General features: G+C 32.1%; 1 protein-coding gene across 5 annotated transcripts in view; it reads left to right on the top strand.

The window, feature by feature from the left end:
• Positions 1-15,380, top strand: part of HBS1L (HBS1 like translational GTPase) — an 87,236-nt gene that overhangs the window by 14,444 nt on the left and 57,412 nt on the right. The window contains exon 5 of one of the 5 annotated variants that reach the window (XM_025422341.3): positions 230-2,420. The exons of 3 other annotated variants lie outside the window; for them this stretch is intronic. In XM_025422341.3, coding sequence (XP_025278126.1) covers positions 230-1,701 — 1,472 coding nt within the window. In that variant the 3' untranslated portion in view covers positions 1,702-2,420. Of the gene's footprint in view, positions 1-229; positions 2,421-15,380 lie in introns of those variants that run through there. One more of the 5 variants, XM_049112895.1, reaches the window with a different exon arrangement.

The following is a 15,380-nucleotide window of genomic DNA, read 5'->3' as shown; positions in this document are numbered from 1 at the left end:
AAAGCTAAGGTGGTAAAAGGAAGGTAAAATTCCTTTATTAATTGTTTTTTTTAGAGTGTTCACTTTTTATTAAGTAATGATCAAATATTTGATCACTTTATTCATGTTATAGTCAAAAGAAACATTTAGTAATTAAATGCCTCATTTCATGTTTCCTTTTGGTTGCTGTGACTGTCTTCTGCATATGTCAACCTATTCATCTGAAAATTAATGGCTTTTGTAAGGTAAGGAGTCTTATTATCTTCCTCTCAAGTCTCAGCTGATAATGTTCAAAGCTCTTGTCCTCAATCCACAAACCACTTGGATTGTAGTAGCAAACCCTTTGATTTTTCTGGCTCATTGGCAAAATCTGGATTATATCATAATTCCTCAGTTGTACCAAGTCACTATTTACTCCATAAAAAAAAGAAACTTGACAGACCTAAAAGTGAAAAGAAACTAGAATCATGTAAGTTAACAAAAGAGCTGTCACTAGCTGACCTAATTGATGATATGCCAAGAGATTCTTGTAAAAGTCAACCATCAGTCAAATTATCATCCACAGATGGCCTGGAAAGTCTATTTTCAAAGAATCTAGGTGCTAATATGTTAAGACCTCATGAATCTGAATATGTATCCAAAGATGATTCTTCATTCAAAGAAATACCAGATTTAAAATCCTTAATGATAAAGAACATAACATCTAATAGCTCTTTTTGTATTCAGAATAATTCCCTACCTGATTTGCAAAACATTCCAGTACAAAACAGCATAGGAAATTTAAATAATCCTTTGCTCTTAACTAGCTCATTGGAAAATATGGCTCATGATCATTTAAATGCTAGTGAAATGACTGAAGTTGGAAGTGTTTCTTCAGTTGAACAAAGTGCCAAAAATTACCTTTTAAAAAATGACAGTTTGCAGTTTTCCCAGTCTGAAAGTCCATCCCTAGCTGAACTGTTTCAGGAACACAAAGAAAATAATCCAAGCCAGTGCTTTACGTTATCTGATCTTTGTAGCCAGTCATCTGCTGGTTTTACAGATCTAAGTTTGGAATCCTTTACCCTGTCGCAGCTAGGAAACCGATATCCATCTTCAACTGGAATATCAGAATTAACAGGATCTCTGTCATCTTTGGCATTTTGTAAAGCTTCTCCTACAAGAGACCTTGAGGATTTGTCACTTTCTGATTTGATTGCAGAAACAATTGAAATAGACAACTCTCAGATTAAGAAGGATTCCTTTAATCTCACTTTATCTGAAATGAGGTCACCTGGAATAGATTCAAATATTGATCTTAGTGTCCTTATAAAAACCCCTAATTTTGGTCCAAAACATGCGGTAGACCAATCAGTTGCTCCAACATCAGGAACAAAAGTTTTAAGTTCAAAGTTAGGGAAAAATTTCAATTTTGCTAAGGATTACAAGAAAACCAATAAAGGCCCTTTGACTAGGAAACCACCTTTTTCTCTCTCTTGGACCAAGGCCCTTGCTGCTAGACCTTCAGCTTTTGCTTCAACACTGTGTCTTCGTTATCCACTGAAAAGCTACAGACGACGCACCCTTGACCTATATAAGACTTTTCTTTATAGTAGACAAGTTCAAGACATAAAGGACAAAGAAATAAGTCCTCTTATAGCAATAACACCATTTGACTTCAAATCAGCATCTCCTGATGACATTGTAAAAGCTAGTCAAAAGAAAGCTTTCACTAGAGAATAGTAACAAAAGGAAAACTTGATCACTGTTGTAGAGCTTTTGTTTTAAATAATTTAAAATCTTTATAGGGTTACTTTATATTATGGGATTCAAGTTGTGATTTTTATATTAAAATTGTCTTAAGTCAGTTGATAGCTTCAGTTGATATGTATTTTTGCACTGAATTTTTTTTTTTTACTGTATCTTTTAGTGATAATTGGCTTTATTTAAGTTGATAGCTTAAAATGGGTGTATGTTTACAGAGTGCGTATGGAAACTTGATATTGTGAAATCAAACCTTTCAGATGTTTTTGTTTGAAGCATTCAACTTTAAGTTTTTACAATGAGACATTTTCTTTTTAAAGTATTTTTGTGCTTTGCTCTTAAATGAAAATGCCACTTGGGATTATTATAGTTTAGTGATGAAGATTTCTCCTGTGATTTGTGGCATAGCATAGGTGAGATGTAATTCTATTTTAAAATATTAGTGATATCATTCCCATTCATTATTTTTCTGTAGGTGGGTACTTAAAAGTTTTCTAATAGAAAATTTTAAAATTCCTGACTTTTAAGAATACTGTGGAGATTGTTGAAATACACTTTTGATGATAATAAAATGAAAATCCTTTAGGGGGCCATGTACATACTGAAGTTGGATTAATACATAAATTATTTTTATACATTTTAAAAACCCTTTGTCCTAAATGCATACTTTAAAATAAATATATAGAAAGTGTTTTCAAGTATGGTTGCATGTTGTTTGAATAGATAGATTTATCGGATCTCTCACCCTTTTTTTGTTACTGGAAATAATGAAATGTGGAGTTTTCCTCTTTGACACTGATAGCTGTATGTGCTATATTGACAAAATTTCGGCAATGGTAGACCAAATAAGAGCTCTTCTGGTCATTAGAAACAAGTATGTAATTTATCCCTTAAAGCAGTGGTCCTCTACTAACAGAATCACTGGGGGAGTTTTTTCAAAACACAGATACTGTGGCTTCACTCTAGACATGATGAATCAGTCTCTGAGGGATGACATTTGGGATTGTGTATTTTTAAAATAGTCCCCAGGTGATTTTGGTGTGCTACTTTTACTTGAGAGCCACTGCTCTAGGGTAAGAAATGAGTAGAATGAGAGGAATTACTAATGGTAACAATGTGAATTTATACTTCATAGTTTCTAGTAGTCAGGAATACTAAGGAAAACTGCCCATTAGGAATGATAGTCTTTTGCATAAGAGGATGCTGATACTGTATTATTAGTATTTCTTTTTATTATTATTATTATTAGTATTAGTATTTCTTGCAGGAAAAAAATAATATCTAAAATGTTACTTCTTAATGAAATTGAAATAGCTGACCTTTTCCCAGTAAGGTAGTATTTTTCTCTGACAGCTACTTCTCTATGCTTTTGATAATTTTTTTTTTTGTATTTCTCATTTCAGTTTATTCTCAGAATGACATTCCAATATTTTTAGCTGTGTTTGATTTTTTTATATCCAGTGTTTTGGTGGGAACACTTAAGCTAGAATTAATGTCGTTGTTCTTGACCAAACGCTTTTTTGGTGATGTCTTCAGGTTTTGTTTTTAATGGCATGCCTCAATGCACAGCGTACAGATGCTTAGGAGATCATACAAATCATGTTACATTTTATGGTCAGTTTTAGAATTTGAATTAGTATATATGACTCTTGAACTGGATTTATTTATGGGCAGTCTCCAACTTAGAAGTGAATTGTATTCTATGAGTTTGTTTGGAACTGACAATAATTGCAGATAGATGAAATGCTACGCAAGTGATCTGCTTTGCACATGAATCCACAAATACATATTTAACTCATACTGAAGTTGAACAGTGGTACTATTATTTTTTACCTTTTATAACAGATTTTCAAGTGGAAATAGAATACTTTTAAGCCATATAGTAGATCTTGTAGAGTGAACTAGGTCTCCTTTTGTTGACTTATTAGGATTATAACTACCACTTATAAGATTATTTCTTTTTTTTTTTTTATAAGATTATTTCTTGAGGAGGAAAATCTGTATTGCAGAATGATAGGGAAGGCAGTAATTTTTAAATAGGTTTCCCTCTTTCCCTTGTCATGGCTACTAGTCTGTCAGGTACATACATGATATGGCCTTGTTGACTAATGAAGTGTCACAGTCTCTTAGATTCAGAGAGTGGAACCAAGAAGGCTGCTTGCCCCTCCCACCTTTGGCCTTTGACCATTGATAAAGAGACCAGTGCCTGTTTATGGATATACTGCGAGTGATGATTGTTTGCACTAAGTGCATATTCTGCATTGACTACTGGTTTTTGATTGACTTTCGTGTGTCTTGGTAGCTAAGGTATGCTAAGAGTTTTGGTTTATTTTCTAATTCCAGTATCAGTTTTGTGATGCAAGGCCATGTTTATTTGCATTATTATCAGGTACATTAATATTTTTCTTTAGGAATATAAATGATATTATAATATTCTAAGTGATACAAAATACAAGACATTTAAAATTACTATTTTTGCTCACTTATTTTTGGTCTTTAAGTGATCTAATGTCCACGGATGTTTTGTCCTTTTGTATTCTAAAGTCTTTGGTTGTCTCCTTAGGTTATAGTTCTTCTTTCCATTAATTGCTCAGAACTAGGGTACATGACACTTTGCTTAACTTTTCTTTCTTTTTTTGTTTTACCTTTTTCCTACTTCCAGTTTAATAACTAGCATTCTAACCTCTTTTCCTCCTTTTGGCTTTGAATCCTCCTTTCTTGAACTTTTCTTTTACCCTTTTTCCTTCTCATATAAGTAGTAATAAATATTCCCAGTGTGTTACATGTCATGGTTAGTATTCAGTGGCAGGTCATGCAACTGATTGTCACACCAGAGGTAAAACTAGTACAGTGCTTTTCTTTGTATGTAAAAGGAAGCACTGTTAAGATAAACACAGTTAAGAGGAAAGTAATGGGTTCTTACATGATTATTTACCTTTTAAGTTGACCCAAAATTTATATATGGACCATTACAAATAAACAAGTACACAGTTATACACTGAGGAAGAACTATGTATCAGTAAGCGTTTTGTGTTCCTACAAGTATATATTTGGTTATAGAGTCATTCTTGTAGTAACCTAAAATTATATTTTTGTTACTTATATAAACAAAGAGAATGTTGACCAGATAGGGAATAGTTGATAGTATTCCTTACAAGTTTTCTTTTAGGCTTACTATATGCAGCTGTACATTGTATTTTTAATTTTTAGGGTGTAAAAGACTTGTCATTTTGAGTGTGTATATACATTTTTGTAAAAGCTACATTGAAATAAATTATAATTTGAGATTCTCTTAAACCAAATAAGAAAACGTCACAGTTTATCCATAGGGATTTTTTTTAGATAAGCTTGATCCTTCAGGACGGAATTTTAATAATTTATACTGAAGGTACCTGTTTTTTATGTTTCTGTAAACAAATTAAAAAAACAAAAAGAACTATCTAGCTGTAAAGAATTTCTTCTAAGATATTTGTCACTCAGAATTCTGGCTTTCCAAAAGACAAAATTTTATATATGTTTACCATGGAGGACTTAACATACCCTGCTCATGGGGGGACCATTTTAAACAGCAAAATTAACAACTAAAATCAGCATGAAAAATGTGACACTAACTAGATCATGAAAAGGGTAATTGTTTATGGTGTGAGAGCTGAAACACAAAGGCAAAGTATCACCTTTTGACCTCAGTGCGGAATGCATGTTGGGTGACTCAAATTTTTTGCTTCTCTGCACTTGTCTGGGAATGATTGCAAAAGTGCTACATGTAAGGATTTTGGGGTTACTAATAAATTTTAATGAATAGGTGAATTTGCATATATGGAAACCATGAGTAATAAGGATGGATTATACATTTTTTGACCCACTGTTCTCCATCCTTCTTGATACTTTACCTCCTAAAGGCCATTAGTTTGGGGCCGAATTACTGGAACTTTACTTCTTGGTTTATTTCTCCCAAAACACTTTACACATTACAGCCAGCGTAACTTTTTCAAATTTAGCTCTAATTTTCTGTCCTCTGTAGAAACATTTTAAATTATTTTATAATTTAATTATAAATATTTGTAGATAATATATATAAATATAAATAATATATTTATTCCTTTTAGGAACTGGTTTCTGTTCATGTGCACCCCTCCTCCCAATCCACCCAAGAACAAACCTACCTGAGTTGTTTCTGCTTCCTTTTGGCGCTTTGCCCCTATCACCACTCCCGTTTCTCCCCTTGCTGATCTTGTTTCAGATTGTAGTTTATATATCACTCCCAGTCCTGGGGTAGGGGAACCTTTATATGCATCCTAGTTCACTGTATTCTTTTTATTACCATTCCATGTAAAATTACAACCTCCCTCCTCGACACATACAGCTATTTCCCCTTGCAACGCTGTTTTATTGTTCTTCATAGCACTTAACATCATCTGACATTGTGTGTAACACAGTTATTTTGTTGTTACCTGTCTCTCTACTGATCCCCAAGCCCCCCCTCCCGCCCGCCCCATGCATTCTCCATGAGTGCAGGGATTTTATGTGTTTACTGCTGTCTCCTCAGAATATGTCTCGCTCATAAATGTAGGAAAGGGTTTAAAGTAGAAGATGAGTCTCACTCTTACTACAGTCCCACATTCTTATTCTCTACAGGAAGCTGTAAATAAATCTGTAAACAAATCGCTTTTGTATTATTCTTCTAGAAACTTTACTGGCATATTACATATGTGAACCTACATGTATATCTTTAGACAAATGGGAAGATATATAACACTTCTATATTTGTGTCATTTACCAAGGCATTTTGCAGATCTTTCCTTACCATGTACATAGAGATCAATCTCATTCTTTTCAAAGCTGTGTAGAATTCCATAATAGGATTGTACATTAAATAGCCCTTGTCGATAATCATTTTAAGTGTTTTCAGCTGCTGTTACTAATGACCCCAAAGTGAACATTCTACATTTTTATACGTTGAATTTCTAAGCCAAAAAATAAGTACTTTAAATTTTTGATAGATACTACCTATTGTCTTTAACAGAGGTTGTACTTATTTTTTTCTTAAAAGTTTGTGTTTCTTTCCAGATTCTTATAGATACAGTTATTACTCATTTTTGGTATTACACCAACCTGATAATTAGAAAATATTTTTTTTCATTTATTTGTGTCTTTAATAGAGTGAAGCTAACTGCTTTCTCATATATTTAAATCTATTTGTATTTCTTTTCTTTTTTTTTTTTTTTGGAGCTATCTATTCTTAATCTTTGCCCATTTTTCTGCTGGTTATCTTTCAAATACTTGTGATTCCCAACTTGTTTTTATAGGACAAAATTTAATTTTAATACATTCAAATGTATCAATCTTTTAAAGGTTTTTGTTGGAAAGTTCTGTTTGGCTACAAGTTACAAAAAATTATTCATTTTTTCTAATACATTTGACAGATTTTTCTTTTTCTTTTTCTTTTTCTTTTTCTCTTTTTCTTTTTTTTTTTTTTAAACACCTTTGAATCTTTGATCCAGCTGCCATTTCCAAGATGGAAATCCAGTTTCTTCCCCATCTTTTGTCTTTCCAACAGCTGGATTTGTAATGGTACCTTTTGTTGAATTACATATCCCTTTTCTTTTTTAACCTGATTTGAACTTCTGTCTTTGACATGCACTAAGGTCTTCTCTATGTCTTAATTTTGGGATTCTGTATTGTTCCCTTTCTTTGTCTTGTTTTGTGCCAGTACCAAATTTTTAATTACTGTAGCAATTATTACACAATTTTAATTATGTGGTAGGATATCTTATTTTTTCTTTCCTTTTTCATAAATTTTTGTGAGTTATCTCACTTGGAAACAGCTTGTCAAATTTTCTGAAAATCCAGTTATAATTTTAATTGAGATATTTAATGTTAGAATCTTTTTGGAGAAAATATTCTGTCTTTATAGATGGCAAAAGACTTTAAACATTACATTATTAAACATTAAATTTTAATAGATTTTCTAGTACACTTGTAATATTGAAACCATCCTAGTTAGTCATGGTAGCTTGTTCTTTTACTATGATGGATTTTATTCACTAATATTTTATTCAGGATTATGCTTGCTAGTCATAAGTTTAACTTACAGTTGTGTGTATGTATGTGTGTTCATTTGGGTTTTGGATTTCTTTTTATGATGGTTTTCTAGAGAATTTAGAGTTTTTCTTTATCCTTGAGTAATTTAAAGAGCATTGAAACTATTCCTTTCATCAGAGGATTTATCTTTCTCAATATTCTAGGGTCAGTTTGAATGTTTTGTTTTTCTTAGAAAACCATCTTCATTCAGACTGACAAATGTATTCGTTTAGCATTATAGCAAACATTGTCTTTTTTTAAAAAAAATTCTTTTATATGCAGTTACATCTCCATTCTTATTTATTTATTTTTGGTAGTTTTATTTATTTAAGTAGTCTCTACACCCCACATAGGGCCCAAATTTATGTCCTCAAGATTCAGTTGCATGCTTTTCCGACTGAGCCAGCCAGATATCCCAATCTCTATTCTTATTATAAATATTGTTTTCTCCCTTCTATTTTCTTCTCCCCCTCTGCCAGTTTTTTTTTTTTTTCACGTGGTTTCTTTTAATTATCTTTGTTTTAGTCCCCAAAGATTGGCTCCTAGATTAAAAATTCACTCTATTAGTATGTTTTCATTGGTTTGCAAGTTTATCTCTTTATTACCTAATCTGTTTTCCATTCTTTTTCCTACCTTTGTGAATGGAACTTAAATGCATTTTTATTTCTTTACCTTAGAAGTTAATTTTAATTTATGAGATCGTGAACACAGAAAAATTCAGAAAATAATATAACAGTCACTCATGGATTCACAGATCTCTCTCTGTTTTAAGACATACATTATTAGATAGGAGCCCTAGCGCCACCCTTTCCTCAGACCTCCCTACTACCTTGTAGTAGGTATGCATTGTTCACATTCTGTCTCTTTTTCTTAGGTCTCTGTAATTATTTTTTTCCTGTGGATACTGCATTTACTATGGCTCATAGGTGTTCTTTTAGAATTATTGTTACTTTCTGGGTTCTTTTAGAGCTACTGTTATTTTCTGGATAATTCATAGTTTTGATTTTGATTTCTTTTTTAAACCAAGAACCTGAAAGAATTTTAAAATCTCCAGGTTATTGTGGGAGTTTGTTATTTTTATTATGATTACTGGTCTCATTGTTCCAAAGAATGTGGTCTGTGCCCTTACTTACTGAAATTTATTGAGGTTTTTCTTTGAGTCTCAGTGTAGTTTTAGAATGGTTTCATAGGCACTTGTCAAGAGTATGAATTCTGTCTGAAGAATACAAAATGTGATATGTTTCTGTTGGTTACTTTTTTGGGTTACATTTTATTTTATTTTATTTATTTTTTAAAAATATTTTATTTATTTATTTGGGAGAGAGAGCAGGAATGGTGGGAAGGGGCAGAGGGAGATGTAAAGGGAGAACCAGATACCTCACCAAGCAGGGAGCCCTAGGAGAGGCTCCATCTCCGTATCCTGAGGTCAGGACCTGAGCCAAAGGCAGACACTTAACTAACTGAACCACCCAGGCGCCCCTTGTTGGTTACTTTTTAAATTGTTACGGGTTTGGTATTCTTACTTAAATTCTGTTTCCTTAATTGTTGGTTATAGGCTGAGAGAGAGGTAAGTTAAAATATAATAATAGTCTTGCATTTTATTTCATCTTACTACTTACAGGTTTTACCTTTTGTTTGGTAAAGATATATGATCTTTCTGTGGATTTAAAGTTTTCTTTAAAGTTCCTCTATGATTTGTTTTATGCTTTTTGACTTAAATTCAATTTGCTCAATGCCATGCTTGCTGCTCTAAGTTTTATTTGTCCATCCTTTTGCTTTCATTGTTTTAAATCACTTTGGTTTACTTGTGCCTCCTGTAGATGTGTATAATTGTGTTTGTCAGCAGCTGTTTTAATAGATTAGTTTTTTTCATTTTTTGGGAATGATAGGATAGATAGAATGCCTTCTGTGATAGGCAGTGTATATTTTGACTTGGCATGTACTCTTTGATAACTTGAAGATTTGTCCTATCATTGTAGCATAACACTTTAACTTTTTTTTTTTTTTTAAACTTTTTATTTATTTATGATAGTCACAGAGAGAGAGAGAGAGAGAGAGAGGCAGAGACACAGGCAGAGGGAGGAGCAGGCTCCATGCACCGGGAGCCCGATGTGGGATTCGATCCCGGGTCTCCAGGATCGCGCCCTGGGCCAAAGACAAGCGCTAAACCACTGCGCCACCTAGGGATCCCCAACACTTTAACTTTTTAAAGTAAAATTTAATTTACCAGCCCTAAAAGGTATGTGTTGATCTCATTATGAAAGTTAAGAAATTAATTTATATTTCACCTTCTATTTCTCATAAATTCTGTTGATATTTAAAATTCTTATTTATATCTTTTATACTATCTTTAAAAATTCTTATTTATATCTTTTATACTATCTTTAAATGTCTGTTAACTGTATTGTTAACTTTAAACAATTATTTAAGGAGTCCTGGATTTAAAAGTTCATCTCAGCAAAGTTACAATTTCTCATATTTGCCCCCTTTTCTCTTTTAGTCCTGTATTTTTAGTCATATTATATATTGCCAAGATTTATAGTATTTTTGTTTTATTCTATATTCAAAGCTTCCTTTGTTTCAAACCAACCATAATTATTTTAAAATAGATTTCTCATGATTAAGTTCCTATTTTTGTCTCCTATGACTTTGACATTGGGCTTAACAGCTCACCTTCCCTTCCTTGCAAAAATATATGTATGCGAAATATTTCCCAAATTTTTGAATATTTGAAAGTGATTCTGTGGCCTATATTTGCATGACAAATCGACAAATGATGGTTTTAGGTCCCTCTTTCTTTTGTGGAGGGCTTTTCAGACATTGCTGCACCATTTTCTAGTACTGTATGTTGCTAGCTAGTCTGATTCTGCTGCTTTTAGTTTGGCTTTTATTTCTCTAGTATTTTCCCTCCCTCTGTATTTCTGAGTTCTCCATGCTTGCTTTCCAACTTTTTCTCCTGTTGTTTTTATCATCTTCTCCCCATCCCGAAATATGTGTCTGGGTGGGGAGGTGGGGGTATGGGATATTTCAAAACTAGATATTTTTCCTTAGAGCACTTTATCAGATTAAACTACCCCTTTTTCAAATGTAAAACTAGACTGGTTTGATAGACTCATGAATAAGACAGACCTTGTACCAAAGATTTAAATGCTTAGGTGTAATGATTGCACTATCTGTATCACCCTGACTTGATCATGACATACCACTGATCAGCGTAGAGGGAAATCTGTTTCTTATTTAGAGAAATTTTCAATGTTTCTGTACTTTTAGAATTTTGGAACAAGAACTTAAACCTGTGTGAAAATTAGCCTTTTATTATGGTGTAATAAATTAGAACTTTGATGTCTAAAATAATGCACTAAATGTCGATGTGTCTCCTTAATTCAGATAACATTTTAGTTCATTTTATTAACATACATAATATAGAAAATCAATAGCAAATATAAATAAGCTTCAAATGAGTTATTGTCTAATTTTGTCATACATTCATGTGGGTAGACTGCGAAAAGAGCATATATTTAGGGAGTAAAATCTTGGGACAATTTTCTGGTTTTTGATAGGGTTTTCCTTGTTACCATAGATCTACCAAGGGAGAAAACACTCTCCAAAACTGAGTAACAGACTCCTTTTTCTTTTTAACAGAACGTCCAAATTGAAATACACATAGTATTGTTTGAAAGGAAAATTCATGGCAGAAAAATCTTATTTATCTTTAGAGTTGTATAATTAATCAACCTAACTTGGAAGAAAAATAGCTTTCTACACAATGGATATTTTTGTGAGAGGTGAGGTTTAACTGTTTGATGGCTAATGAGGCTTTTTCTAACATTGGGTTTATTTTGGTTCTTTTAGAAAAATAGTTGACCTAAAAAATGTAAACATTAAGAAAAATAATTGGTCTGCAAATCTGGTAAAGGAATTGTATGTAATTTAAATTTAACATTTTTTATAGTTCCTAAGATGAATATTTCCATTGCCTTGCAAATAAAGTAGTCAATAATTATGCAAATTAATTAGATCATGAAAAGAATTGATTGTTTAAAAAGTGTTGGAGGCTTTGGAGAAATCTATTTCAATAGTGTACTTTACAGTTGAGCTACTGTTTTTGATAAGGTTGGTCTTAAGTAATATTGGCTTGTCCATACTGTTTAGAATATTCGTTTTTCTTTCCCTTTGAACTTCATCTTGTTTTCCCTTCATTTGGAAAATAAACCCTAGTTTTACATAGTGAGGTTGTATTATCTAGCTTCGCTTTGCTTTGCTAGTTTTGCAGTGTTAATACTCTATTAAAACAGTCTTTATAGAGTGTAGCTGTATTCTGTTGTTTGAATGCCTGTAAAATATTATTTATACCCAATGATTTTCATATTCTTGAGTGTTAATGGTAGGTTTTTCACTAGAGAGTGTGCAAGGAATTAAAAGATAAAATTAGGGTTGTAAATGTGCTTGCCACAGGATCATTTTTTTCTACTTCTTTATTGTGCTGTATTTGTCTCTTCAATATGACCTGACTAAATGGAAGAGAAAGTGACATTAGATTTTTAGGAGATGTAGTTTCCTCTTTCTTCTCAGGTAGAGTATATTGTGAGATTTTTATCCTCGTCCTGAAAACAGATCCCAGTTTTAATTTGAAAAATCTGTATTACAAAGAAAACTTATTAATGTGAGATGTTATGAACACTTTTATATGAACTTTTAGTAATGTGCTTAAAATGCATTTTTCATTTTACTTTTTTGTAAGGAGTTTAAAATTGGCATATTTAATTTGCAGTATTTCTGATGCTGCCTTTAAAATATCTTTTTCTTGAAAGATTGTTTTCATTAGTTTATCACTAAGTAATTTTATTTAAGCATGTACAGAAGAATTTTATACTTGTACAGAAAACTTCAGAATTAATTGACTTTCTGCTTTAAAAGTATGTGGGCTTTTGAAAGGAAGTGGTTTATTTCACTGAAGAAACTCATCTGGTTCAGAATGTTTTCAGATAGGTCTTAAGATTCTCTTTGAAAAAAAAATTCTCTTTGTATGTACACCTACACTGGAAAAACTTAAACACTAATTGCTTAATTTAAAAATAATTTGCTTTAGACTCTCAAAACAGCTTATCTTCTTGATAGAGCCAGTACCATGTAAGAATTGCATGGATGCTAAATACAGAGTTTTCTCTTAGGCCTAATTACCTTTTTTTTTTTTTTTTTAAACCATAGAAATCATAATCCAATTCCAGGTATATATTTTCATTTTTCATTCCTAAGCAATTATAATTTTTTTAGTATATTTTTGAGTGCTTAATGTAGCTATATACTAAACATTGCCAAGTACTTCAGCAAGGAGTTGAATGGAAGCAAATGACAAAATTCTTTTTAGCTAGTATTTAATTTTCATGTCACTTTTTTTTTTTTTCATGTCACTTTTTATCAGAAAAGCATGTTATAGCCACTGAAGACAAATCTAGGTCACAGATTCTCCCATGGAGCTTTATAGTAGCGTGGGTATTCTGCTCATCAGGAGAATCTGTGAGTTAGGTAGAAAAAAACTGAGGCTCAAATAAAATAAATAATTTGACATAATTTCACATGGATATTGAGAGGCAAATTTTAACTCTGAGTTCTTTTGAACTCCAGTCCCTTTTTCATGGTTACATGGTACTTGCAATAAACTTTTATATTGTAATAATTTAACCTTGTTTGGTGTTTGTTGATAATTATCTTAAGGATATAATTAAATCTCTTGTTAGGGAAACGAGTTTTACCATTAGTGAGATATTCCAAAATTACTTTTAAGAATTATTTTCTGCTAGTATGACTTAACTAAGACTTAACTAAGAGACGTGGCATTCATGTATAGAGAATTGGTATCAATTTCTAAATCCTTGCAAATGAGCAGTCCTAAGAAGTGAAGCCCTTTTCTCATGTATTTAATTTTAAATCACTTTGTGGTCTTCCATTTTTTGAGCAATGATTCTGTTTGATTTAAAATCTTGAAAAAAAATTTTACAGTTGCTAGCTTGGTGCCATTTTAAGGTAAAAGTTTAAATAAATAATAGTGTTTATTGAGTAAAACTAAAACATTCAATGACCCAATGAAAGAAAAAACATGTCCTTAATTCCATTTTCTAGAATTTAGAGTTATTAGCATTTAAAAAAATTATTTATTTATTCATGAGAGCCAGAGAGAGACTGGCAAAGACATGGGCAGAGGAGAAGCAGGCCCCCTGTGGGGAGCCCAATACGAGATTCAATCCCAGGACTCTGGGATTGGGACTTGAGCCAAAGGCAGGTGCTCAACTGCTGAGCTACCCAGGTGTCCCTAGAGTTATTAGCATTTTTATGCATGTAAGTGATAACAGTAGGCAATATTAATGAACACTTACAGGCAAATATTGTACTAAACTTTTTATCTCTTTTAATATTCACAATAATTATATAGAGCAGGGATTATTTTTATCCTAGTTTTATAGCTGAAGGTTCTAAAGCTAAAAAATGACTAAACATCTTGCCCTAGGCCACAAAACTAGTAGTACATGATGAAACCAACACTCAGAGTAAGATGCTTCTGATACAGATGTCCTGTTTTAATATATTGGTTACCTCTTTCTAGATATAAAGAATATTAGTTTATTTTTAAATGGGATCAGACATCACTTTTTAAATACATTTTAACTTAATCATGCACTATATACTTAAGTTTTAAAAAATCTGTTCAATTTTGTTTTGGTGGTAAAATATATATAACATTAACTTTTTTATATGCAATTCCATATTTATTGCAGCATTATCCACAATAGCCAAGATGTGGAGGCAACTAAGTTAACCTTTTTTTTTTTTAAGATTTTATTTATTTATTCCTGACAGAGAGAGAGGGAGGCAGAGACACAGGCAGAGGGAGAGGGAGAGAAGCAGGCTCCATGCAGGGAGCCCGACGCAAGACTCGATCCTGGGTCTCCAGGATCACACCCAGGCCAAAGGCGGTGCCAAACCGCTGGGCCACCGGGGCTACCTAAGTTAACCATTTTCTTTTCTTTTTTTTTTTTTTTTTTTAGTTAACCATTTTCAAGTGTACAGGTCAGTAGTGCTAAGTATATTCACAGTGTTTTACAACCAATCTCCAGAACTTTTTCATTAGCTCTTCATTTTCCCCTCTGCCTGCCTCTAGCAACATAGACTTACTTGTATGCCAACAGATTTAGGTTTTCATAGTATTCCGTTACTTAATTACTTGCTCTAGAAACTTCAATTTTTCTATTTATTATTACAAAAACTTCAGAGATATTTTGGACATTTGTTTTTTGATAATGTTGTAAAAGATATTTGTAGAGTAGCATTGGATAGAATAGCTGGTTAAAAAGATACGGGCATTTTTAATGCTTTTGCTATATATTGTGAAGTTTACCTTTCATAATGATTGTACTGATTTACTACTTGTATTTAGTTTTTAATCATAATAGCATAATGTTATTTTATAAAGGATAATTATTTTTCACTGATGGATTATATATTTGCATCAAAGTTTTCTTTCATTAATAGAGTGGATAAAAGTCAAAGGTGGTGACTTTTTAATGCCATTTCTAGGAGGC

Source organism: Canis lupus, chromosome 1 (assembly GCF_003254725.2).
Source record: "Canis lupus dingo isolate Sandy chromosome 1, ASM325472v2, whole genome shotgun sequence".
NCBI lineage: Eukaryota > Metazoa > Chordata > Mammalia > Carnivora > Canidae > Canis > Canis lupus.
The sequence above is the reverse complement of the archived record's forward strand: the minus strand, read 5'-3'. Positions and strand labels throughout refer to the sequence as shown.